Source organism: Cercospora kikuchii (assembly GCF_019650295.1).
Source record: "Cercospora kikuchii DNA, contig_00003, whole genome shotgun sequence".
Classification (NCBI taxonomy): Eukaryota; Fungi; Ascomycota; class Dothideomycetes; order Mycosphaerellales; family Mycosphaerellaceae; genus Cercospora; species Cercospora kikuchii.
Genome location: NW_025408584.1, coordinates 3,881,581 through 3,906,260, shown reverse-complemented (window position 1 = coordinate 3,906,260; position 24,680 = coordinate 3,881,581). Strand labels below are relative to the sequence as shown.

Genomic DNA, 24,680 nt, shown 5'->3' with positions numbered 1-24,680 from the left:
ACTTTCGGCTTCACTTTACCGTTCACCCCAAGAGTAAAGCTTGGCAACGGCCGCACTTCTACTTCTTAAGTCTTCCAAGCGCCGTCTGGCGACAACATCATGTCAGACATGCAAGATGTCGCCTACTACCAGATCAAAGGCGAAAGGTTCCGGGCCTCGCCGGAGCGACAGACTACGCGCGAAGACAGCGGAGGTTAACAGCACCACACGCCCAGGCGCGCGACCAACTCTGTCGCACGTAAAGAAGGTCGCAGCCAAGCCGAAGACAGAGAGGGCCGCGCCCAAGCCGAAGCCAAAGAGGGTCGCGCCTCCATCGAAGTCGTATCCTTCCGCCAGTGCTCAATTCGCCCACAACCCAGATTCAGTGCCACAAGATGCTACTGGTAATGAGGTATGTGCTGCAATCAACTCTTGATGAAGTTCATACTGATTTCATCTAGCCGCAGCAGCCAACACTCCTGAGCATTGCCCCCGAATTGCGCAATATGATCTACGAGTACGCTCTTGTAGAACCTGGCTCGGTGCAGATCCGGGCAGGTGCTCGCGAGCCTGGTCTCCTCGCAGTTTGTCGGCAGATTCGTTCAGAAGCCCGTGGCATTTGGTTGTCCATGAACACGTTCAAATTCACAATCTCCGACTGCGACGGCCGTCAGATCAGTTCCTTCCACCAACACGCAAGCAGGCTCAAGAAGATCAAATTGTATTTCAGAGGCAACCGAAAGTGGGACAACATCATCATGTGGGCACACCTCGTTTACCAGCACAGAGGATACCACCTGAAGATTCGCCATCCTGGCTTTCATACAAAAGTGCTCCGTACGGAAATGTGGGACATGGTGCACACTGCGACGTCAATGGCCCATGACCTTTCCTATTTACCGTGGCCACGAGTTCAGAAGAATCTTGAGCTGATTAGGATTATGGCTGCTTACCGCGACAAAAGCTGGCTCAATTGAGAGCTCTTCAGGTTCTTTCCTCCCTGCTTGTACGCAGCAGTAAGAAGGCTGTTGGTATGGAATGGTAAATAGACCGGGCGAAAGGTTGGGACTGTGCCGGTGCGAGGAGAAGCACAAATGCCAAGGGAAGCATCAACAGAGAGTTCAATATTATTTTCTGTGCGATGGTCGTGGCTCACGCCCTAGTCGATGTCCCGGTGGCTGATGCATTCTTTGAGCAGATTGGGATATGTTGGGACGATACGTTGATCTTGACTGAGTCTCCTTTCTCACGATAACGAAAGTGCCAGCAAAAGCTTGGCCACAAACTCGATACCAAAAAGAGCTTCCAGTCGATGTGGGACATTGTGAACGGTGTGACTTCTATGGCTCGGCTTCGCGTAACTTCGTCTTGGGCACTCGTGCATGACAACCTCGAGCTGCTCACTATTGTGGCTGCTCGAAGCGATAGACGCTGGCTCGTCTGAGGGCCCATCTGGCACATGTCTGCCGCTCACCTCCTCGACTCTCCGTTCATCACCACTTAAGAAAGCCATTGTATACACAGGAATGGATTGACAGTGCGAATGTTTGGGTTTGCATCAGTTCTGCAAAGCGTGAATTGCTCACAGAGCATAGATGGAGATCTCGGGGTAAATCTCCTGGGCCACGTATCTCTGCTCATTTTTGCAAAGCGGGGTTAGTCGGTGATAGCTTTAGAGAGTAGGAGGTAGATTGCGATCGAGGCGAGGTCTATGCCTTGATTGCCCCTCTTACTCGGGCGGTTATAGAGTCAGCAGAAAGTTCGCCACAGACTGAACGCAGTGCCTTGTGCTTCCATCCTAAGCTAAATAGCTACAGTACTCCTTTCTTGTGCGGCAGCCGTGCCAATCGATTCAGACCCCCACGCCTTTGCTGCCCTCCTGGCGCCTGAGCCCAATAGCCCGATAGAACCGATCTTCTGGGTCGTACTTCCTCTTCACCGCCAACAGTCTATCCCAGTTCTCCCCATACACCTCACTCAAATCATTCCAGTCTTGCAACCAAGCCACAAAATATTCTCCATGGAAGCCATGACCGGCGGTGATTTGACTCGCTTGTCTCTCAAGCTGCGTTGATGCTATGCTTTCCACTTCCTCAGATGTATCTTCGGGCGAAGTTACAAGCGCAACTTGCATAACATGTCTTCTTCCTCGAGCATGCGGCCACGCGGTAGATGCAGGCGAGGAGACAGAATTGAACACGGGTTCTTGCATCATCTCGAAGATCATAGAACTTCCGTTCTCGAAGCCTTGGTGAAGCGTGATAGTGTCCTCGTACCATTTCCATAGTCGAACAATGAACTCGTCATCGATATCTGAGATCAAAGGAGCGGAGCATCGGTACCTAGAAGTGCCATGCCAGGCTGCGTAGGCTGCAGGAAGGGCATTCACTTGCGAGAGAGTCATCTCGCCTCCGCCGAGTTCCACTGCGCCGGGAAGCCGGAAAGCCCAAGCAAAGCCTGCCTCACTGCGTGCATGGGCTTCGCCGTGCACGTCGTAGAGTGTGAGAACTATTCCTGGACGCGCACCTTGAGCTGATTGACCCATACCAGGACCTTGATTGGCCACAAACATAGCAACTTTGGGGTCTTCTGGACGTCGATGCATTGCTGCCACCGCTTTGGAGGTCTCTGCGAGAGAAGAGTAAGGCACGGTTATCAATGCGGAGAAGATCTTGGACGAGACGCATTTGAGGTGGATTTTGAGTGCTGAGACAACGCCGAAGTTGCCTCCGCCTCCTCGAAGGGCCCACATGAGATCTTCTTCACCATCCTCTTGTGCCCACACCACGCGACCGTCCTGAAGCACCACTTGAGCATCGATCAGGTTCTGAGGATCAGACACTAAGCCGTGTTCAAGAGACAGCCAGCTAATGCCTCCTACTAACGCACAGCCAGCAACCCCAACCCAAGGGCACCGCGCCCCAACAGCGCCATACCCTGGTGCGTGAATCTCGACGAGTTTGTCGACTTCGCCCCAAGTGAGACCTGCGCCAACAGTAGCTATTTCCGTAAGAGGATTGAATTCGAAAGACTTGAAGCCCTGCATGCTGACAACCGCGTCGTAGGCTGAGCTGCTCCCTGTTCCAGTGCCCCGAATAGCAAAGTCTAAGATCGAGCCAGAAAGAGCCTTTACAACTTTCTGCAGTGTTGTAAGATTCTTGGGGACAACGACGAGCATGGGGTGGCGGTCTGCAGCGGTTGACCATGGTTTCGTGTGCTCTTCATACTGAGGTGATCCGCGTTCATAGTAGGTTGGGCACACCTTCTTCAGCTCATCAAGACCCCACTCTGCAATGCCCTCCATGATTTCGTGGTGTGAGAGGTGATTTTGAAGGGAAGTGAAGAGTTGAGCCCAGTGACGCGACGCGATATTTGCGGCAGCTCTGATGGTCGCATTGATAGAGAGCCTTTCAAGAGTTGGTCAGTGTGCCGGATTAATCGGTCCTCTTTGTCGGGGATACCATGGTGCTAATGCGTCTCCGCGAACCAATGACGGAGGAATTGAGAAGTCAGTATAGCTGGCGGAGATAAGTGTAGAGCGCGGTATAGCTGCGGCTGGAGGCCCTAAACAGCGGCACAGCTGAATGGGGTCGCTCAAACTTTAAAATCTGCTAAGTTCCTGCAATAAGCATCCGACTTCTCGGCCTAGGGAACTGTGCGCCAGCTTTTGCATTCAGTCGCGATGAGCGAATATGATCCATGTCCCAGCGCCAGGTCCATCGTTCTTGATTATCCGGTCTCGATTGATAGCGATGAAGATCCTAGTAGAGCGAAATTATCAGGGTAGACCGTAGGCAACAAGGTGTCGGACACTCTTTTGTACTTGATTTAATAACTTCGAGGCAGACCGAGTGCTTTCTCGCTAATGAAGTTCATGATCATCTCCTGCGAGTGTCGTTAGTACTGTGTGAGTTTCTCCACGACACTAATTGCTTCACTTACGCGGCTGACCGGAGCTAGTCTTGGTACGAAGCATTCTCGCAGATACCTCTCCACATGATATTCGGCAGCATAGCCCATGCCGCCCATGCTCATGACGCTTCTTTCACAAGCTGTATATGCGGCTTCAGCAGCGACATACTTGGCACTATTCGCTGCTACTCCAACTTGATGTTGCGTTATACTCTCATCGAAATCTGGATGCTCAGGAGTACTGCGGTCATACAGCCTCGCAGCATGGTATGTGGCGAGCTTAGCCGCTTCAAGCTGCATGTAAGCTGATGCTAGTGGATGCTGAATTGCCTGGTTTTGGCCAATCGGTCGACCAAACACTACGCGCTCGCGAGCATAGGTAGTGGCTTTCTTTAATGCTGCATAGCCTAGTCCGAGGGCCTCTCCAGCAAGAAGGCATCGCTCAGCGTTCATGCCGTGCAAGATGATTTTGAAGCCTTTGCCTTCTGCTCCAATCAAAGCATCTTTTGGCACATAATAGTTATCGAAGAACACCTGATTGGCGTCAACCGCTCGACCGCCCATCTTTTTGATTCTTTTGATTTCCAGCCCCGGGTTTGATTTGTCCAGGTCGATGTACAACATGCTCAAACCTTCACTTGGCTTCTTGACTTCTTCTACCGGGGTGGTTCTGGCGAGCAAAACCATCTTCTGCGCTACTTGTGCATTCGTGATCCAAATCTTCTGGCCGGAGATACGATAGCCTTCTCCGTCCGGAGTGGCTAGGGTCTTGAGCTTCAGAGTGTCGAGACCAGTGTTTGGTTCTGTCACGCCGAAACACGTTCTCCATTCACCGCTGACAATTTTTTTCAAGAATCGATCCCTTTGCTCCGGTGTTGCAAATTTTGAAACGGGCTGAGTGGCATATACGTTGGCGTGTATTGATTGTGCTCCTGCCATCCCGGCACCACTTTCAGCAATGGTCTGCATCATCATCGTCGCCTCTGAGATGCCCAATCCTGCGCCTCCAAGACTCTCAGGTAGAGCAATGCCTAGCCAGCCATCTTTGGCAAGTGCGGCATGCAGTTCCCCAGGGTATTCGCCACTGTAGTCGCGCTCCATCCAGTAATCGTCTGGGAAGTCAGAACATATTTTGAAGATCGATTCTCTGACAGTCATCTGCTCTTCTGTGAACCCAGACGTCTCCATCAGTGGCCTTCGTGCTGTTAGCGAGAAGTTTCGCGAACTGCATATTGGTGAACGAGCAACGGGGATTGCACGACGGCCAGCACGGCTGGCTGTGCGGAGTGACGAGAAGAGCTTTTGTGCCATTGGGATTAGTAGGAGGTGATTTGTAAGAGGTGTAGGTATTGGGACAGAGTCCGTGATCTACATGCTGTACTTATTGATTATACCAGCGGCGACATCGGTAGTGACGCCAATGAAGGCTCGGGAATAAAGTTGAAGCCAGTCGGTTCGCGGGAGATGGAAGTTGGAGAGCAGGCTTGGCAAAAATCACGGGCACTCGCGTCCCAAGCGTTAAGCGAGTCAAGCTCGACCAAAACAATGACGACCAAACACACGCGCTTCACCACCACCACTACCGCCGACGACACCGCCCGCCGCGCCATCACCCAACGACATTGGCGCCTTCTTGGAACATGTACAGCTAGCCCTTATTGACAGCACTGGACTCTGGCGCGCTTCTGGAAGACACCCAGCGGGACGAGTATCGAGCAGCGTAGCAACGCGCACCCCCACGGTGTAACAATCAGACACAATGGCTGCGAGAGGCAAGGCGATGCCTGTGGGCTCGTCGCAATGGATTCAGAATGAGCGCGAGCAGGCGAACGAGTTCGTGGAGCAGGATGTCGAGGAGTTCTCGTATAGTGTGCGCAACGAGCTCGACTGGCTGAACGAGCACATGGCAGACATCTTCAGCAAGACACAAGTGTAAGATCGCTCCAAACTACAGCATGAATGACTACTGACTGCCGCAGTAATTTTGCCGACATGTTCAAGACGCCTGGCAAGCTACGCGGAAAGACGCCGCGAACTGCGCGAAAAGTGAACGCTCTCGCACCGCGCCAACCACTAACTGATATATTTGCGCCCAATGCACAGCCCACAGCGGCATCGCCTGCAAAGAACACGGCGTTCTTCGAGAAAGTCACGCAATTCCAAGTTCCAGCAACGGACGAGAACAAATCACCACAACACAAGCCAGCCGGACGAGCGACAAGTCCTCAACGGATTGGAAAGCCGTACCCATACACCGACTCCGGATACCATGGAATGATGACCGAGGATGAGATGGAGCTGGACGCGCAGAGGACCGCAAGTGTAACGTCATCGTCGCAAGTGGGCGAGCATATTTCGCAAGTCCCTGTGCATGACGAGGAAGCTCAAGTGAGGCGTTCACAAGGAGGAAGCGGAGACGACCATGTCATTAGTGACGACTCTTTTGTCTCGGCCGAAGAGCAAGGCCATGCAGTGGAACCTGGTCAGAACGAGGAAATGGAAGACGCGCCTGGCGACACCCAGCCATATACTCACCAAGAGGAGGCCGCAATGGTTGCCAACGCGTTGCAGCAGGAGAATGTGATCGAAGTGTATGAAGATGAGCGCATGGAAGATGAAGGGGCCGAGCCAGTAGCATCCCAACCGGAACCAAAGGAAGCGCCGTTGCCCGTTGCACCCGAGAACGAGGTGGATATGGAGGCTGAAGGTGCAGACGAGCACTCTGATGCTTCTAGCCCCGAGAAGCCATTGAACCGCAAAAGCAGCTTTACATTCTCGTCATTACCAGCGCGTGAACCGCTTGGCTCAAAGCGCAGCATGGGCCAGATGGATCTACACAGGAACAGCGTGTTTAACAAGTCGATCGGCACACGACAAACGGAAAATCAGCACACAGAGGATGGGCCAGCAGAAGGCAGGACCCATGGTAAGACCACAGCACAGACTCTTCACGATCGGATCAACATGCTGGGCAAGACGAAGGAAGCACGGCCATCGAAAAGCATTCACCAAATTGCGTCTTTGAGCCAGACAGGTTATCCGCAGTTACCGACGATTGATCAAGACAAGGAGCAGGCCAACGAGCCTGACGTTGAGATGCATGACAAGATGGTAGACGAACCCGCTGCTCCAGTTAATGACGATGAGGATGATTGGATTGCGCCTACGAAACCATTTCAGACTTGGCATAGCAAGCCTTCGGAATCTGGCCTCCAGCCGACAGCAGCAAAACTGGCTTCACCGAGACCTGCAATGCACGTCAAGTCAATTTCAACCACAGAAATTCCATCGCCCTCGAGAGCAGAAATGGCGAGCCCTCGGCATCAGAAAGCTATATCTGTTTCACACCCCAATCTCGCAGAAGTACTAGAATCTACAACACCTGCTGGCTCACCATCGAGAAAGACAAACGATGGCCACCTCAGCGCGTCGAAGAACAGACTGTGGTCAGCGTTAAAGTCAGCCAAGAGCATTTTCGCCTCATCGGCCAGTGCTAGCGCTGCAGCGAAGTTGGAGGCGCATAACGACTCTCCTGTGCTGGCGCGTTCACCTACCCGTGATGGTGCCGAACAAAGCAACAAGATCTTCAACCTTCCTGGTGCTTTATGGTCGCAAAAGGATGTGCTTCAAAGTCCGGCCAGGAACAATTCAGTGATTTCCTTCAGTCCAAGCCGAAAGACGCGAAATTCCAATGAGAGTGAAAAGAGGCGTGAGAAAGAGCTCAAGGCGCAGGAGAAGGCTGCTGCTGAATTGGAGAAAGCCCGTGAAAAGGAGCGACAGAAGGCTGCTAAACAGCAAGCTGAAGAGGCCGCAAAAGCTGAAAAGGCTGCAAAGGCGGAAGCAGTCAAGGTTGAAAAGGAGAAGCAGCAGGCGGCGAAGGCTGCTGCAAATGCTTCACGACCTCAATCGGCGAACAGTGAGAAGGCTTCCGACAGCGAGACAGCGCCCCAACCGCCGCCGAAGAACAGTATGCTTCCGGCTGGTAAGTTGAGGGCTCCAGGGAGACTTATGAGGCCAACAAAAGCGTCATCGCAGACGACGCCGGCGCCTGTCGCAGTTCGCATGCCATCTCAAGCGCCACGTGCTGGACCAGCTCCTTCTTCATTCAGCAAATCACAGCATGAAACTCTTGCTTCATCAACAAGCAGCTATGCAGGACCACGAGCCGGCTCTGCTCAGGGATACAGGCCGGGTACTGCTGGCGGCAATGCTCGTCTGAAGGCACTGGAGGCTGCGGCCCGGAAGAAAGAAGCCGATGAGAAAGCTGCTGCTAAAAAGGCTGAGCAGAAGCGCGAGCTGGAGCGCAAGCGCGCTGAGAAGGCCGAACAGGAGAAGAGAGCGGAGGAGGGGCGCAAGGCCGCAGAGCAACAGCGCGTGCAAGAAGCCAAGCAGGTTGCTGAGCGCAAAGTGGCGGAAAAGCGTGCTGCAGAAGCACGGAAACGTGAACAAGATCGCGCGGAGCAACAGAGGAGAGATCAGGAGCGTCTCGACCAACAACGCAAAGAGCAGGATCGTCTCGAGCAGCAGCGAAGAGATCTCGAACGCCATCGACAAGAAGAGGATGCACGAAAGGCGAAGGAGGCGCACGACTTGGCGGAGGCCATCCGCCGCGAGCGCAGCCAACAAGCCCAGCAACATCCGCGTGGAGATCTGCCTGGCACCTTGCGACAGCTCGGTAAGAACACTGTGCCCACAAATCCTGCCAAACCTGCGAAGCGCCAATTTCCTATCGAGGAAGATGACCATCAGCCTCAACCACAGCGCCCTGGCATCCTGCGCAATGCGCCGTCGTATCAGCAGACCGATGCGAAGCGACGACGAACGAACGAGGAGCAGGATGACCAGAATCAGCGCACATCCGTGATGGCACCACCAAAACGGCCATCCACAATGCGCAAGGTAAGCTCTCGGATTTCCTGTTCAGCAGCAGCTACTAACGAAGCGCAGGAAACATTGTCAAAATTCTCTGGATACACACATGCGCCGCCTCCAGCCCCTCACCACGCCAGCATGTTCAAATCCACAGTCACGGCACAACATCAAATGCAGCACGGCAGCAAGCCAATCCACCCGAGCCAGCTTGTTCAAACATCAAGCGCACGAATTCCTTTCGCCGACAGCAACGCAAAGACGCCCGGTCAGGCTTCACACTCCCAATACGCATCGGGCTATGATGCAAGCAAATTTAAAACACCCTCGAGACCGATGCAAGCTCCCAAGTCTGCCAAGTCTACGCCTCACTATCCTCAAGGCGACAATATTGAACTCCCTGACATCGCTACCGATTCCGAAGATGAAGAAGATGACGATGACGAGCCTGGCGGCTTCCGTGCACCCTCATGGACAGCTTCGCCGGCTCTTCGAGAGCTTCTCACTCAGCAACAACTTATGGATCCTGAGGCAGTTTTCGGGCCTATTGGTGAACTGAAGATGGAAGAGGTCTTCAAGAATGGCAAGAACCAGGATCGTTTGAAGCGTTTCCGTGATCGTGGCAGTAGTGCCATGTGGGTTGAGACAGGTGATGCTGTCACAAGTGCAGAGAAGAGGAGAGATATGGAACTGAGGGAGAGGGTCGTCAGAGAAGGTGGTTGGAGATATGAGCCCGGTGTTTGATGGGAGCTTGTGAGCTTGGATACTGGCTTTGCGCGCCACTGGCTGTGGCTTCTTTTGATGATGTTGATGACGACTACCTTGCACGACTGGCAGAGCTCATTCGAGCCGCCCTCTAGACCTTTTGTTCGACTGGAGTTGGGTCTGCGGAAGAGTTGGGACTTTGGACTTGGGGGTTTCTGGCGGATGGGAATTATGTTCGCCCCCTGGCAGCTTCTTTGTCTCTTCCGATGAAGTCTTATCGGCTTAGTGAGCCTCTTTCAAAAGCGCTTAATCGACAATTTTGTGTACATTCTTTCGAATGGCGTGCCATATTCTTCACGTGTTGAAGACAATGTGACAGTTAGCGCAGTATCCTTTCTCGGAAGTAGAACTTGCGACCGTATTCATGGCCAATCATATTTCTCTCATTCGTTATGTGCATCGCATTTCGTCGCCTTCAAGAACCGAGCATATCAACCAAAATTGGCGTTCGCACGCACGCACGCAGTCTGCAAAAGTCCTCGCCACCATTTTCGCCTGACAATGAGTCCACGTCTCCGACTCTTGAAAAGGTTTATCGTTGCCTGAAATGACTCCAGAACGTTGCAATTATCTAATGCACCTTCGTGCCTCCACGATCAAGCTTTCCGCCTCGTCCTCAGCGTCCGTTGTTGCACTTCAACTTTCTGCGTCCCGTCTGGCAAAGTCCGTTGCTGCACATCCACATCCTTCGCGACGATGGGTGTGGAGCCTCTCTTGATCTCATCCTTGACGGCTTTGACTTTCTCCACTGGTTCCCAGTGCTTAGGTTCAGGTTCAATTCCTTTCGTTCCCAGAGGAGGATCGAATCTTGATCGAATCGTCTGAATCATCTTCCAGAACCAGAAAATGTTCAGGGAGTTGAGGACGAGATTCGAGGCAAGGTAGCAAGCTCCGAGCCATAGCGGGATGTACTGTGCCCCAGCGAAGGCGAAACGTTGACCTTGCTCGTCGGCGTAGATGGATAATAATTCGGTGGCGTTGTAGTTCTTTGGAGCTCCTGTGGCAATTTTGGTAATCTCGGTGCTGCCCTTGAAAATGGCGTTGTAGATGTCGAGGAAGACGAGGACAGATGAGATGTTGCCCCAGACCAGACGGCAGCCGAAGAACGAGCTGACAAGGAAGGCGCCATTGATGGCTTGGATGGGAGACCCCGTCAGGTCAAGTTTGTCGCAGAACCAGTGGATGTTGAGGAACGGGGACGAGAGCTCGTAGAGAAGGAAGACGGGGGCGTAAAAGTAGATGAACGGGCGCTGTTGGAAGGAGACATCAGTGGCGGTAATCATTGGCAAGATTGGAGAAGATGATAACTCACGTATCCCAGCGCAAAGACGCTCACGGCACTGATTGCATGCGCTAGCATTCCAATGCCGAAGATATCGACATAGTATGTGCACATGATCAGATCCCAAAGGAAATAACCCAGAGCGAAGCTCTGGCAGAGCCCACTGAGACCCGTGTATTCCCATATCCTGTTCTCCCATAGCTCTCTTGGTCGCACAGCAATTCTCTCCTCATCGTAAAATATCACATACAAGCTCAAGACGCAGATGAGCACGGATTGGAAGAACGAGACGACATGGACGTCCCAATTGATTCTCGTTCTTTTGTTCAAAGCCTTGTACCGTTGTGGGACTAGTCTTGAGCTGATTATAGGAGACACGACACTGCCGATTATGGTGTAGAGGAAGAAGGCGAATATGACTTCGTGGGCGTGTAAAGCGAGGGTCGGCAGCGAAAGAGCGTCGGCAAATGGCTTGACCGCGGCGACGAGCCACTCAGGCGGTGGTAGGGGGAATGGGTCCTTCATGATCGCGGCGGTGGGTGGAGGAGAGGCGCGGTGATGCTATCGTCGCATGGTATTATATCCTTCGACAGCGGAGGGAGTGATGTGTGGTCGCGTGCGAGACGGATCGTCAGATGTGCCTAGAGCGGGCATAAGGTGGAGTAGCGCCCTCGTTCTCGGATTGTTGTCGGAAGCATGTGAGTGCTGCTTGCTGCCTGCCGGAGCCACACTTTCTCCGTATCGCCGGCCGCGCGAACACAGCCAGACGCGAAGCTCTCCAGAAAAGTTGAAAGCGCAGTGACATACAGCCCTCCACGCCGACACCACACCGCACACCGAGCTACCGACAAGATGCAAGCTCCCGTCGTGGTGATGAACACCGCCACTGGCGACCGAAAGACCGGTCGTCAGGCACAATTGTCCAACATCACCGCCGCAAAGACCGTCGCCGATATCATTCGATCGTGTTTGGGGCCCAAGGCCATGCTGAAGATGCTGCTGGACCCCATGGGCGGTATTGTCCTGACCAACGACGGCCACGCTATTCTGCGAGAGATTGAAGTGGCGCACCCAGCAGCCAAGAGCATGATCGAATTGGCAAGGACGCAGGACGAGGAAGTGGGAGATGGCACAACCACAGTCATCATTCTGGCTGGTGAGATTCTGGCTCTCTCGCTACCGCAACTCGAGCGCAACATCCATCCGGTTGTGATCATTCAGGCATTCAAGCGAGCCCTCGCAGACTGCCTAAAAGTCATCCAGGATGTCTCCATTCCCGTTGATATTAACGACAACGATGTGATGCGGAACCTGATCTCTACCTCCATCGGAACCAAATTCACCTCGCGATACTCAGATCTAATGTGCGACTTGGCACTGCAGGCGGTCCGAACAGTCAGCACAGATGCGCACGGCGGCAAGAGGGAAGTGGACATCAAGAGATATGCACGTGTGGAGAAGGTGCCTGGAGGCGAGATTGAGGACAGCAAAGTGCTGGACGGTGTCATGTTGAACAAGGATATCACACATCCCAAGATGCGGAGGCGGATAGAGAATCCGAGAGTCGTGCTGCTGGACTGCACGTTGGAGTACAAGAAGGGCGAGTCACAAACAAACATCGAGATCACAAAAGAGGAAGACTGGAACAGGATCTTGCAGCTGGAGGAGGAGCAGATCAAGGCAATGTGTGATGCCATTCTTGCCGTGAAGCCCGACTTAGTCATCACCGAGAAGGGTGTTTCAGACCTGGCGCAGCACTTCTTCCAGAAAGCCAACATCACCGCCATTCGCCGGGTACGCAAGACGGACAACAACCGTATCGCACGTGCGACTGGTGCCACAATCGTCAACTCAGTCTATGACTTGACAGAGCGTGACGTTGGCACGCAATGCGGTCTTTTCGAGATTGAGAAGATCGGAGACGAGTACTTCACCTTCCTGACGAAGTGCAAGAACCCTAAAGCTTGCACAATCCTGCTTCGCGGCCCTTCGAAAGACATCCTGAATGAGATTGACCGCAACTTGCTCGACGCCATGTCGGTGGCGCGGAACGTTATTTTCCATCCATACCTCTCGCCCGGAGGTGGTGCGACCGAAATGGCGTGCGCTGTACGTCTGGCACAGCTCGCAAAGTCGATCGAGGGCGTGCAACAATGGCCATACAAGGCCATCGCGGACGCTATGGAGGTCATTCCTCGTACACTGATCCAGAACGCAGGTGCATCGCCTATAAGGATCCTGACAGCGCTGCGAGCTAAGCACGCCGAGGGCGGTTCGACTTGGGGTATCGATGGAGATGCTGGAAAGGTGGTTGATCAAAAGGACTTCGGCATCTGGGAACCTCAGGCTATCAAGCTGCAGAGCGTCAAGACCGCAATCGAGAGTGCGTGCTTGTTGCTCAGAGTCGACGATATCGTTGGCGCCAAGCAGGCGAGAACTGCGGGTGGACAAGGAGGAGATGATTGAGTAGGCGCGTGAGGAGCATGTTTGATGAGTATGATGAAAAGTTCTGACCTGGGCAGGCAACAGGTCTGGAAGCAAAATCAGTGCCGTGTACAATGAAGAACAATGGCCATAGCTCAGCCAACGGAAGGCGAGCTACGATTCGATGCCAGGATCGTCGCCATGAAATGCTTCCTGGTGTAGGACGCTGCCTCACGAACAATGACGCGGAACCACCACCTGTCTTGTAGCTGAGTCTCGTAGACAGCCGACACATGACAACTTTACACATGCGCCTGACAACCTACTGCATGACGATATGCTTACTTCCCATAGTACACTCGATAATTTCCGTTTCTCGGCAGCTTGAACGATCACATGCCACACGCAGATTTCAGTGCATGGGCAGTGCCCCTGAAAACACAAGCTTGTTCATGAACACATCCTGCTCTTAATCTCAAATGTGAAAAGTTATAGATTTCCCCACTGAGCTTGTGCACCGATAATTTCACAAAGTGAATCACTGCGATGCAGTTCACCAATGCACTGTCACAGTCCTCCATTCACCTGCTGTCGTCAAGTGCACAAGAGATAAGTTTCTGTACGATTCACGCGATGACCTCAACCTTGCAGGATGGGCGAAAGTACTTCAGACACCTTCTCCCTTCCTCGAGCATCACTGAAGAAACTGTTAGACCATCTCAAGGCGAGAAAGAACAAATCAAGTTCCAGCTCAGCAGAACTGGACTCGAAAGCAACATGCCGAGTCCACCCAACATCGCCATCTTTGTCGACCCTTTCCGCGAACCCCCAAATTTCAATGTGGTTACTCGCACTAGACGGCACTTGCGTTCGATGGAGGCAATCCAGTCATGGCAGCCAGACCCAGATAGACTGGCGTTCCGCCATCCGCTCCTAGAAGGCAGGGGATCACCAGCACAAGTGTCGATCCGAGTACAAAGACACGAGGACATCGGTGGCAGAACCGTCCACCCCAACGATCCAATGCCTTTCCCCATCCCAGTACGAAACAGCAGCAGAAGGTTTGCCTACGAGCGCCGCGATAGCTTCGATGCATTGGTAACATATGGCGGACTCGACTACCCTAGCCACAACACTTCGAGGCCTGCATTAAGAGAACTTGGTGTCAATACTCAGCCACTCACCCATCGTCAACGTATGTTGGCAAGCCAAGAACTCGGTCTACCGCCTCGTTCTCGCCACGGTCGCCGCAACGCCATGACGATTGATCCGCAGGATCCCAACGGCCTCGACGGTTTCTATCATCGACGCCATCCTTCCGTGACCGGCGATCCAGAACTGCCTCCCTATCGTAGCCCTAGTGAGTACGCGAGAGATCTCAGGGGCTTGCCGCCTTCTTACGACGAGCTTTACGGCCCTGCACCGAGGACAGCTTCGCCAGTTGAGTCCCCACAGCGTCCACCGAGGTATAGTAGCTTCGATGCTGGACAAGGTGCTGCACCAATGCCGACGCAGTTCCCAGCTATGCGGATAGAAGTTACGTACGTGGAGCTCAGCAGACGGGGAAGGACTACGGAGCGGAGGCACTAGGCTAGAGGCTGAGGAGAACACGGAAGGATAGGAGAATGCAAGGCAGGCATGAGGTACATGCGCTAGGAACTCAGATGGCTCTCTGTTGTGCTTTCACCACCCTACGCCAGGTCCAGGGGCAGAGAAGTCGTTGTATGTTCGAAGAAAGAGACGATCCTTTGCGACCCCTGTTTTGGAGGATGTTTGGGCTCAGACAGCTCGTCGCGGCACACTTTTAGTCGTGGCCACTCTTGTGAGCTGAGAAGCCTCTATCTTTCCCGTGAAAGATACACATTATAGCGATCGGGTCTCGGGTTGGCCGAAGACTGTATTTAGGCCCCAAGAGAGTAAAAACTCTATAGAGCTCATCAGCATGCTGGCGGGCTGAAAATCGATGATACTCGCGGTTCCAACATTCTTGCAGTTTTACAGACACCGAGTTTGTGGAATCAGTTGACCTTGAAGGTTCCTCTTCTGGGAAGGAAGTGAGTTCGTGAATTCCTTCCTCATTTGTTGCCGATGCAGAGGCAACGAGAGCAAACTTCTGGCAGTAGCCCTAAATCCGAAGAGACATCAGACTGTATGTATTCCTTGTGTGCGATTCAGGGAAATGGAATCGTGCTGCGATGAATCAATGTTCCATGGCGTCTCAATATGTCTAAATGCACTCAAAGCTCGGCGGCTCGTGCTCTGCGCATGTGAATTCGAGGTGTCTTCTGAACCTGTACCACTGCCGATCAGATAAAACCGTCCTAAGATGAAGGCGCGAATGAAGTCTTGCAGGATCTGGGAAGGAAAGAATGAAGCAGCCACATCTTTGCGCGACAAAAACGCTCTTACCATGACGCTTGTCGAAGCAATCACCATAAACTCATCCTTCCCCCGGCGAGAAGCATAAACAAAGAACATCCAGTCCACAAAACATATCTCATTCCGAGTCTCGATACCAGCAACAACACACGTACGATGGGAGGCCCCATTCGGGTAGTTCGCGTCGCTTGCTCAGGAGAAGTCTCGGTCCGACACGTGAAGGAAGGTTTCGACTCGCAGAACGCTCACGAATTGCACCCGGTCTTCACCCAAGGGCAGATCAGTCCAGTGTCCGAATTGATGGGCATACCACTTCTTCTGATGAAAATACGACCTTCACTCCTTCGACCAAAAGATTCCACCGAAGCACCCTTGCAGTATGGGACAGACATGGCTGGCGACTACTACAGCAATTCATTGGCAACATGGCTGATGATGCGCTGCTATGAGTCGGCGGAGGGAAAGAAGTCAATCGCACCGCTCCCGGATTGGAAGAACAGCATTGGAATGGTGTTGGTGGCAAGGACAGACCGTAAAATACTTCATCCGACACATGTGAAATTGATGGCCGCCTTCCTGGATCTAATTTTCCATCAGGAGCATGGACCCGAGGACGAAAATGATATGAAGAAGCGAATCACGCCCGTGAATTTTCAAAATTTTTATTGGGCTACGATTGCGAATTTCCAAGGAGATCCAAAGACACGCAACTTCAGGAACGCATTAGCCAAAGTTGGGCCGCCTTTCCCTCAAGGGTCGCTGGGCAGTGATGAGAAGATCGAGCAGACGAATGTCAAAGACGAACAGAACGAATTTTCGTTGGGCCCGGAATTCTGGCTTGATCCTAATCTGCCCAAAGGAAGCCCATCTTACAAAGACTCCCCACAAGAAAGGTCTATTGATTGAGATCCATTACGATCCAGCATTCCATGTCACGAATGATGAGATAGCTAAACGAGCAGGCGGGAAGATGCACGGTATTGTATGTTGGCGCCGGGCACGACACCAGAATGAATTGTAATTTTCACCTGCAGATCACTTGTTAGAATATGGCGATCGCTCCGGGAGGACTGCCTACGCCGCCACGGACGTTCAATGGTGCGCTCGTTAGAAAGAACGTCCAACGCCGTTCCTTCTCGCAAATCTTGCTCAGTTCTTCCAGATTCCACAGCTCGCCAATCGGCGTACCCCACTGCACCAACAACCATTCATGCAACGTCCAGCCAGTCTCGAACGGCGGCGGCCAAGCCTCAAAAGCAATTGTATCACCAGCTACAGCCGCAAAGTGATGATCATACAGCCAGCGTACAGTCGTCTCATTGTTCTGGAGACCAATCGCAATGGAATTGTCTTGGGTTCCAGCTTTACGATCCTGCGGTGAAGCATATTCGTGCCATTTCGTATACCCGCTTCTGACGATCAAGATATCTCCGACCCTTGGTACGGTATTCTGCCACTTGAGGCAAGCATCGAGCTCGCTCACAGGGATCTCGTGTCTGGAGACTGCGGAAGGAGGATCGCCATGTTTCTTCTCGTACCAGCTCAGCCAGTCTACCAGAACGCCTCTTCCTACGATGCCACCTCGTTCACACCACTTGTGGATGCCATTCCTGTCGCTCTTCAAGGCCTCGTCGTGGGACAGGCCATTATAATACATCTGAGTTGGCTGATGGGCGAAATGCTTCAACGAGTCCCACTGAGAACCACTTTGCGTGTTGAGATGCAGCTCATCGTCGAAACCTGCGTGCTTCCCTTTTGACGCGGCCCGGGCATCGAGAACTTTATGTTCCAGCTTCCTCCTTCCAAAACCCGGAAATTGAACATTGTCTGACAAGTTCCAATCGAGCTGGACGTGTTGTCCAGTCTTGATCTCCTTCGAGGCTTGCTGTACGACTTCTGGCGTCAAGAGGTTCAAGGTTCCGATCTCATCCTTCACACCATTCTTATCCCAAAAGCTCCATGTACATCCTTGGGGCTGACCTTCAACTCGTGGAAGCTGGTCGAACGCGAGAAATGTGAAGTGTGGAACCCCGGCTATGGAGTCGGAGAGGGCAGAGAGCCGCTCTTTCGCACTCTGTATGACGGTACGTTGTTTTCCTTCGGACATATTCCTGCTGTTTCTGCTGCTGCGAGCTGGTTTAGTCACGAAGGGACCTACCGTTCAAGACCTGGGAATGATGGATAGTTATGTCAGTGGCAGGCGGGGCCTTCATGCAGCTCTCGCGACCTCGGCTTGGCCGTAGACATGTCGTGCATCGCGACAGAGCTGGCGAAGCATGGTTAGGCGCACTACGATGCCGATTCTCGTGCAAGAGTTTTGATGTGCACGTCTATACGTATTCTTGTGGGCAAGTGAAGTTGATGGCCGTGATCCCGACGACGCGTGAACGACATCATGCTGACTCAGTCGCCACAGCAACATTGAGCCACAATCTTGAAGTGCCAAGCCACGACAGACATGCTCAAGACAACGAGCGATGCTCATATTGCGACGGGCCGTTCGCGTACAAGCGAATGGTTTATCGGATTTTCAATGTCTAGCAAGACAAAGATCATGTCTACATAGCTCAACAGGATCCCGGAAACAGGCCGAGAAGACGAGAGCACCAGAGAACACGTCGGATCCTCGCATCACGAATGTCGAAGACCAGAAGAAACCCATCAATGATGAGAAGGGCGAGATTATAGAAGATGAGTTCGCAGTCCTGAGAACAAGTTACGACGCGCCGAAACATCCCATCATCCTGGCACATGGACTTCTTGGCTTCGATGAACTACGACCACTTGGTCACGCGATACCCATTCGCGGGATAGAATATTGGTATGGCATCAAAGAGGCTTTGGCGGCGAAGAATGTCGAAGTCATCACGGCTTCTGTGCCACCTTCTGGCCGGATCGAAGTTCGGGCGCAGAGACTTGCGGAGTCGATTGAGAGACAGGCGGGCGGGAAGGCAGTTAATATAATAGCGTAAGGCTGGCTTTTAATGTAGCAACTGAGAAAGTGCTAACGATCTTCTAGACACAGCATGGTCAGAAATTCTCACCTCGCTGCAATGAATGAAATGCTGACATCATCTAGGGGTACGAACAGCACGCAAAGAACAATCATCCAACTCACTAACATCTACCAGCGGTCTTGACGCTCGACACATGGTCTCGCGACTCAAACCAGCAAACGTCAAAGTCCTCTCTCTGACCACAGTCGCAACTCCTCACCGCGGTTCCTCCTTCGCAGACTACATGTTCGAACGGATAGGCTATACCAACGTCCCAAAACTCTACAAAGTTCTCGAGTTTTTCGGCATGGAGACCGGTGCTTTCCGACAACTAACCCTGAAGTACATGGCCGAGTCATTCAACCCGCGCACACCAGATCTTGATGGAGTGAAGTATTACTCCTATGGTGCTGCGTTTCAACCACACTTCACTTCCGTGTTCAGGAAGTCACATAATGTAATCGAGCCAGTGGAAGGGCAGAATGACGGGATGGTCTCTGTGGAGTCTAGCAAGTGGGGAACGTACAAAGGAACTCTAAATCATGTCAGTCATTTGGACTTGATCAATTGGACGAATCGGTTGAGGTGGTACTTTTGGCAGTTGACCGGGAAGAAGAAGAAAAAGTGAGCACAATTGACATTCCCCATCATGTTCGATAGCGGCACTGACGAGATCTACAGCTTCAACGCGATTGCGTTCTACCTGAGTATTGCAGATATGCTCGCAAAAGAGGGGCTCTGAGGTTCTGAGGCAGAGTCGTGGCGCATTTGTACGATACGTTCCGAAATGGCAAGTGGAGGTAGAGCAGTTGCCTTCGGGTTTGCGCGAGCCAGACGCGCATAGTCAACATGCCAGCGACAGACTTTATAGAGTCAGCGGAAGAGTCTGAAATAGTACACAAACAGCCAAGTGAACTGTAGTTGCGCCGCTGCTCCAGGCAACGGCAGTTCGCTATTGCATTTCACCAGATAACGCAGAGGCCAGAGCGAATTCAATGATCATAACCTCTTGAGGAGTTGATCCAGATCGAGAAAAACCCACGCATTCGCATACACGGACATGCACTCGTGGATCTATGAGGCTTCTCTCAGATGACATGTATGCAGGGCAGCAGGTAGTTGGCAGGTATCTCGTATCAAAGCCTCCCGACCTCTATGCAACCTCTGTCCTTCGCCCAAACCTCGTAAGTTATTCTTATGCCACTGGCTGATCCACCCGCTCGGGAACCTGCGGCTGGACGTCCATAACAGCCTTCAATAGATCCTCTACAACCTTGGGCCCTGTCTTCTTCCCAATACCCTTGATCTCGTCCAACTTCTGATTCGTCTCCTTGTCGGCGTCTTCTTCGGCCTTCTTGTTGCCTGATGTGTGCTACTCAGGAGAAACGCGGTATTAGCGACACTACTGTGGGATATATCGAGAACGCATATGGGGATAATTTGTACCTGCGACTCGAACTGCTTGAACTCCTCTTCTTTCTGGTTTCGGTACTCCTCGATTTCCTTTTGAGCTTCTGATCGGGCGTCCTTTACTCGTTTTGTTCGGTCTGTAGGTAGGAGGGAGAGGGCGTTAGTGGGGAGGAACGTCATGCGCAATCGCAACGTGATTCAAGATCGTGGGTTCGGCGTACATTCTCTGGCTGTTTGGCACGTCAGTCGCTGAGTATGCTTGGACTCCTCTCAACCCGCACCTTTCTGTACAATCTTCTGTGCCTCACGTTCGGCCTACAGTCTTGATTAGAGCTAGTCGCAGCATGTGGGAATGTGGGTTGAGCGAACATCGAGCAGCGTCTGGATGCCTGCTGAGTTTTGGGCCGCCTGAAACATTGTCAGCTCTGCAGTATGGTCGCAGATGCATATCGTCATACCATCTTGAGTGAGTTACGGCAAAGAGAGAATGATTGCCCGTGGAAATGGTGGTCGATGTTGTATAGCGTCGTCGAGGTGGAGCTTGGGTGCAGTTGGCCTGTCTCGGATCGCGCCGAGACACGACACGAGGACATGACATCTTCCAACGCTTCTTCACTTCCAATCCCAGTCCATCTACGAATCAATCCTCACGATGTCGACCGCCGCGAAGCTAACGCTCGGAGGCACTATTGTCAGTGCCATTGGCATTGTGATATTTGTACATCGCCAGCAAAAAATCGATCAAGCAGTACGATAGCTAAAGGATTGGCCGGAACCCTGGTATATTTTGCTAACTGTATTCCCAGCTCATGCATGCTGGTGTGATACGCGATATGGAACAACAAAGGATCAAAAGAGAACGACAGGCAGATTTCGAGATGCAACGGCAATTGGAGGAGCAATACAAGAAGCTGCAGAATGTTAGCGACAGCACAGATGGACAAGTCAAAGCCAGGTGAAGCCAGCTCGGACACAGACACCTATGGGCACCTGTTCTTGATCTCGAGAGGGGCAATGCCCGCGAGAGAGGACTGTTTGAGGCATCAAAGGATGAATAACCATTGGGTCCGCGCCAGCCGTGACCTGTAAGATCCACACGAGCCAGACACAAGGACGCGCGTGGCAGCATCAACTGCACTACCAGAACGTCGTACTTCCATACAGACCGAGAAGTGCCGAGTTACGAGCTCCTCACGCCTGGTGGAGCTTCTTGGGCTTTAAATCGGGCACACAAGCTGACTGCGACGTTGGTCACGAGCTTCTGCGCTGCACGAAGATCTCTTCTCGAGTTGCCTGTCTGCCCGAGGAAGGTCTCTGGGGATTTATCTCTGCCTCAACTGGCCATCATGAACAGCAAGGAACGGGGCTATAGGTCACGGGAAGAGTGAGAGAATGGGGCAGGATGGACTGCTGTTGTTGCCGCGGATGGGAGAGTAGCGAATTGGCCGAGGTGATCTAAGGGGCGATGAGATTTTGCAACGGACAGGCCAGCTTTGTCGACCGTCCTTGGTCTAGCCGCCCTCTGCAGCGGTGGTTCTAAAGCTAAGACACCTTCTGCCGTACTTCGCGAGCAACCTGCGCACCGCTATGGTCCTTCTTCCTCTCTGATGCCAATCACATACGAGCACGATGCGCTCCTGCGGTCAGTAGATACCGACTCTCCACGCCTGCCTCTACCTCTAATTCAGCCTTGGATACACTGCCACTCCAATCTCCTCGCACTCCGCCTCCACCATCTGGCCCCACAGTTTGTACTTCATGATGAACTCCATCATGTTCCCAATGTGGCTCCTAGCCTTTTCCTCATCCATGTCATCGATCTTCTTGCCAAGCAACCAGTCTCGATCACTATCGAGTAATCTTTCGTCCCACATGTCAGCCAGCCAGGGAGCAAGTGCCGGCTGGCCTTTCTCGACAGAGCCCCTCAAACTGTCGATTGCGCAACGAAACTGCCCATCGTGAGATTTAAGCAGGCCGCAGACATACATGGCCGCCCTCTTGGTAACATTGAGCGGGATACTGCTCTTTTCTGGAATCAGAGACGGATCGAGCTCAATGATGGCAGCGTCGAAACCGCGCTTGAGCGTGAGCATAGCATTGTCTTCTGGCGAGTTGCCGGGCTTGTCGTACAAGTAAAGATCGTTCGGATATGGGGAAGGAGTGAAGCGCGTGTCATTGCGTGCTTGTTTCGCAGCTCGTTCGAGGATTCTAGTCTTGAAGTCGCTGACTGCTTCGAGTGCTTCCTGACGTGCTGGGTTGAACCATTCGGTCTGCTTGCCTGAGCCCTTGACTGCGCCAGAGTTCTTAGGTTGGCCGAGGGGACTCAGGTCGACTGGGGAGGTTGTTGCCTTTGTCTTCGTGGTGTCACGCGCCCCGGCTTCTTCAACACCCCAGTGCCTCCTGTTCTCCTCTTCGCGGTCGACAGGGCTAGTATCAGAGGACTCGGTCCCGTCTGATGCCTTGGACGGGACGAGCGACAGAGATTGATCGCTGCCAGCGTTGCTTTGCAAGTCAACGAGCTCACTGCACGTGCCATCGACGTTGGTGACAGTGACAGGACCTGTGTCACTTGAGGTTCTGGTGTGACTGCTGCTGTCACCTTGACGCTGCTTTTTCTTCTTCTTGCGTGGCTTCGACAGGATCGGCGCGTGCTCCTCGGTGACGACTGAAGTCGCAGGCGGTTGGACCGGCGGCGCAGTCGCTCCTGCCTGGGTGTCGACGGGAGAGCCGCTCTTCATCTTGGTCTTTTTGCCCTTCTTAGCTGCCATATTCGTGCCGGCGCAACAGACTGTCGACGACTCAAGTGATTGCAAGTGCGCCTTCACTTTGAGTGATTGGAGTTAGCTGAACGAGGTGTGTGGTAGATGAGAAGCTTGCAGCGACTGCCTGAGTTGACTCGATGCTGCGGCGCTAGCAAGTGACACGCAGGGATCAGCAAACGGGGACGTGGAATAGGAAACAACGTGATTGCATTTCTTCTAGATTCTTAGGTCAAGTCGAAATCTTCGCCCGCTCGGACTCGTTCTGGTAATGCCTCGAATTTCTCGCTCCCCTCCCGTCTCTGCCGTGCGGCTAAGATGTCACAATGCACACTCCACAAGACGACAAAATTCACGACCTTGCTCGTGGTGGCATAAAATGCACATGGCGGAGCTGCTGTTCCATAGGCTCTGAAGAACATCTTGCAATGAGGGCGTGAAGATCGCGTTTGCCAGCACAGCCATGATCCAACTGATGAGTGCGATCACAACGAGTAGAAGTAGCCCGATGCAGACAGGATCCGGTCTCCTTTTGCGGTCCCTGCGCAAGGATTCGACCCAGTCTCCATCGTATTCTGAAGCGGATCCGTCCGATCCCCAGGTCGAAGGAAACCAGAGTGCCAACGGCTTCTAGCTCGCGTCTTCATCCTTAGCTTCAGAATCATCGGCCGTAGTTGCAGACGACGCAGCCTTCGGTGGGCCTCCCGCCTTGGGAGGTGGAGGCGGCAGATTACTCGCCTTGGAAGTCGAGTTGCCCTCTAATTCACGACTTTTTTGTTCGCCTTCAGCGAAATAGTCGTCCAGTCCGGCGGCCGGTGCATGCTGGACCCTCGCCTTCTTGGCCTTGCCGGCGGGCGGCGGCTTCGTAGGTCCCCCAGCACCGTCCAGACCTGGGCTTCCAGATTTGAGATCCATATTTGCAGGCACGAGGAAGTCTCCGCCGGCATTTGGGCCACCCTGCGCGTTTTGGAGCTCACTAGCAGGCTGTGGCGCGTATGTTGACGGCGGGACCTCTGCACCGTCAAACATTGTCTCGCCAGGTCCAGTCGACGGTTCTGCTAGTGGTGCAGGAATGCGATGCAACGCGCCATACCCCAGCACACACCCAAGACTGCCTTCACCACCCCAGTTCTTGGCAGGCGTGATGGTGACCATCCTCGTCACGTCATACTCCTGGTTGTACACCCAGAGTCGCAAAGCGGAGTTCATGTATCCTTCTACGAGCTGACCTAGAGCGTGATTGCCGCGTAAGCCAATAACATCGGGACTTCCGATGACATAGTCCGAGTATGGCAGGAGCCCAGCAACGTCGGCAGGAGAGTTCGGCATCACGTCCAGAATGTGCCAAACGTCATTCGCGATGTCCAGCGGAGCCCATTGCAGCGCGAGTCCCAATGCATCTCCAGCAGGCGGAACAGAGAGATAGACTTCGCGGATCTGGCTGCCCTTTGCGCCAAAGACTCCAAGACTAATGGTCGATCCAGCGCAGTTGCGGATCTCGGTCATAAACAGATTAGGATCAGGATTGTCAATGTTGTGCCCATTGATGCCAATAATGAAGTCGAACCAAGGCTCTAGTGGGATCTGGCCGTTCGTATTGCGCAGCACGTGGAATCCGTAGTGGTTGCCGGAGGGTTGTGTGGAGCCTTGTGCAGCAGCTGTGGTCGTGTTTGGATCAGAGTCCAAGCGTGAGATGAAGCGATTAAGGGTTCCGAAAAGGTTGGCCATCTTCTCAGAATCTGTGATGAGCGTGCGGAGTTGGGCTGTACAATTAATTAATGATTGCTCTGTTCGATGGTTGTTGTTGACAAGAAGCGTGAGGTGGCAGTTCAACAGGCCAAGAGCGACAATGCTCTTCGCTCGGTCGAACGTTCTTCCCGCTCCGAAACACTTACTCGTTTGCTC

At 53.0% G+C, this 24,680-nt stretch overlaps 14 protein-coding genes across 15 annotated transcripts; 7 read left to right on the top strand and 7 right to left on the bottom strand.

Annotated features, from left to right (window-relative positions):
• Positions 1 to 115: 115 nt before the first annotated feature.
• CKM354_000590800 (uncharacterized protein) lies at positions 116 to 956 on the top strand (the record flags this gene model as incomplete). Its single annotated transcript, XM_044801201.1, has 2 exons — positions 116 to 391; positions 441 to 956. The coding sequence occupies 2 exons, from the start codon at positions 116 to 118 to the stop codon at positions 954 to 956; spliced, it is 792 nt and encodes a 263-aa protein (XP_044657136.1).
• Positions 957 to 1,831: 875 nt separating this feature from the next.
• Positions 1,832 to 3,283, bottom strand: CKM354_000590700 (uncharacterized protein; the record flags this gene model as incomplete). 2 transcript variants are annotated; one of them, XM_044801200.1, is made up of 2 exons in its annotated part: positions 2,380 to 2,444; positions 2,506 to 3,283. In XM_044801200.1, the coding sequence occupies 2 exons, from the start codon at positions 3,281 to 3,283 to the stop codon at positions 2,380 to 2,382; spliced, it is 843 nt and encodes a 280-aa protein (XP_044657135.1). The 2 variants fall into 2 exon arrangements, with proteins under 2 accessions (XP_044657134.1, XP_044657135.1); XM_044801199.1 differs by having other exon boundaries at positions 1,832 to 3,283.
• A 524-nt stretch (positions 3,284 to 3,807) lies between these two features.
• On the bottom strand, positions 3,808 to 5,079 carry CKM354_000590600 (uncharacterized protein; the record flags this gene model as incomplete). Its single annotated transcript, XM_044801198.1, has 2 exons — positions 3,808 to 3,864; positions 3,922 to 5,079. 2 exons carry the CDS (start codon positions 5,077 to 5,079, stop codon positions 3,808 to 3,810), a joined length of 1,215 nt encoding a protein of 404 aa, XP_044657133.1.
• Positions 5,080 to 5,650: 571 nt separating this feature from the next.
• CKM354_000590500 (uncharacterized protein) lies at positions 5,651 to 9,504 on the top strand (the record flags this gene model as incomplete). Its single annotated transcript, XM_044801197.1, has 3 exons — positions 5,651 to 5,823; positions 5,871 to 8,790; positions 8,839 to 9,504. 3 exons carry the CDS (start codon positions 5,651 to 5,653, stop codon positions 9,502 to 9,504), a joined length of 3,759 nt encoding a protein of 1,252 aa, XP_044657132.1.
• Positions 9,505 to 10,121: 617 nt separating this feature from the next.
• Positions 10,122 to 11,332, bottom strand: CKM354_000590400 (uncharacterized protein; the record flags this gene model as incomplete). The annotated part of the gene is made up of 2 exons (XM_044801196.1): positions 10,122 to 10,775; positions 10,838 to 11,332. 2 exons carry the CDS (start codon positions 11,330 to 11,332, stop codon positions 10,122 to 10,124), a joined length of 1,149 nt encoding a protein of 382 aa, XP_044657131.1.
• Positions 11,333 to 11,659: 327 nt separating this feature from the next.
• Positions 11,660 to 13,273, top strand: CKM354_000590300 (chaperonin-containing T-complex subunit CCT3; the record flags this gene model as incomplete). The annotated part of the gene is made up of 1 exon (XM_044801195.1): positions 11,660 to 13,273. The coding sequence occupies one exon, from the start codon at positions 11,660 to 11,662 to the stop codon at positions 13,271 to 13,273; it is 1,614 nt and encodes a 537-aa protein (XP_044657130.1).
• A 735-nt stretch (positions 13,274 to 14,008) lies between these two features.
• Positions 14,009 to 14,821, top strand: CKM354_000590200 (uncharacterized protein; the record flags this gene model as incomplete). The annotated part of the gene is made up of 1 exon (XM_044801194.1): positions 14,009 to 14,821. One exon carries the CDS (start codon positions 14,009 to 14,011, stop codon positions 14,819 to 14,821), a length of 813 nt encoding a protein of 270 aa, XP_044657129.1.
• Positions 14,822 to 15,766: 945 nt separating this feature from the next.
• CKM354_000590100 (uncharacterized protein) lies at positions 15,767 to 16,516 on the top strand (the record flags this gene model as incomplete). The annotated part of the gene is made up of 1 exon (XM_044801193.1): positions 15,767 to 16,516. The coding sequence occupies one exon, from the start codon at positions 15,767 to 15,769 to the stop codon at positions 16,514 to 16,516; it is 750 nt and encodes a 249-aa protein (XP_044657128.1).
• Positions 16,517 to 16,652: 136 nt separating this feature from the next.
• On the bottom strand, positions 16,653 to 17,717 carry CKM354_000590000 (uncharacterized protein; the record flags this gene model as incomplete). Its single annotated transcript, XM_044801192.1, has 1 exon — positions 16,653 to 17,717. The coding sequence occupies one exon, from the start codon at positions 17,715 to 17,717 to the stop codon at positions 16,653 to 16,655; it is 1,065 nt and encodes a 354-aa protein (XP_044657127.1).
• Positions 17,718 to 18,087: 370 nt separating this feature from the next.
• CKM354_000589900 (triglyceride lipase) lies at positions 18,088 to 19,348 on the top strand (the record flags this gene model as incomplete). Its single annotated transcript, XM_044801191.1, has 3 exons — positions 18,088 to 18,578; positions 18,742 to 19,230; positions 19,288 to 19,348. 3 exons carry the CDS (start codon positions 18,088 to 18,090, stop codon positions 19,346 to 19,348), a joined length of 1,041 nt encoding a protein of 346 aa, XP_044657126.1.
• Positions 19,349 to 19,801: 453 nt separating this feature from the next.
• CKM354_000589800 (uncharacterized protein) lies at positions 19,802 to 20,609 on the bottom strand (the record flags this gene model as incomplete). The annotated part of the gene is made up of 5 exons (XM_044801190.1): positions 19,802 to 19,978; positions 20,053 to 20,153; positions 20,298 to 20,331; positions 20,386 to 20,424; positions 20,475 to 20,609. 5 exons carry the CDS (start codon positions 20,607 to 20,609, stop codon positions 19,802 to 19,804), a joined length of 486 nt encoding a protein of 161 aa, XP_044657125.1.
• Positions 20,610 to 20,668: 59 nt separating this feature from the next.
• Positions 20,669 to 20,975, top strand: CKM354_000589700 (uncharacterized protein; the record flags this gene model as incomplete). The annotated part of the gene is made up of 2 exons (XM_044801189.1): positions 20,669 to 20,764; positions 20,823 to 20,975. 2 exons carry the CDS (start codon positions 20,669 to 20,671, stop codon positions 20,973 to 20,975), a joined length of 249 nt encoding a protein of 82 aa, XP_044657124.1.
• A 720-nt stretch (positions 20,976 to 21,695) lies between these two features.
• On the bottom strand, positions 21,696 to 22,784 carry CKM354_000589600 (uncharacterized protein; the record flags this gene model as incomplete). Its single annotated transcript, XM_044801188.1, has 1 exon — positions 21,696 to 22,784. The coding sequence occupies one exon, from the start codon at positions 22,782 to 22,784 to the stop codon at positions 21,696 to 21,698; it is 1,089 nt and encodes a 362-aa protein (XP_044657123.1).
• Positions 22,785 to 23,405: 621 nt separating this feature from the next.
• Positions 23,406 to 24,503, bottom strand: CKM354_000589500 (uncharacterized protein; the record flags this gene model as incomplete). Its single annotated transcript, XM_044801187.1, has 1 exon — positions 23,406 to 24,503. The coding sequence occupies one exon, from the start codon at positions 24,501 to 24,503 to the stop codon at positions 23,406 to 23,408; it is 1,098 nt and encodes a 365-aa protein (XP_044657122.1).
• Between the last annotated feature and the right edge of the window lie 177 nt (positions 24,504 to 24,680).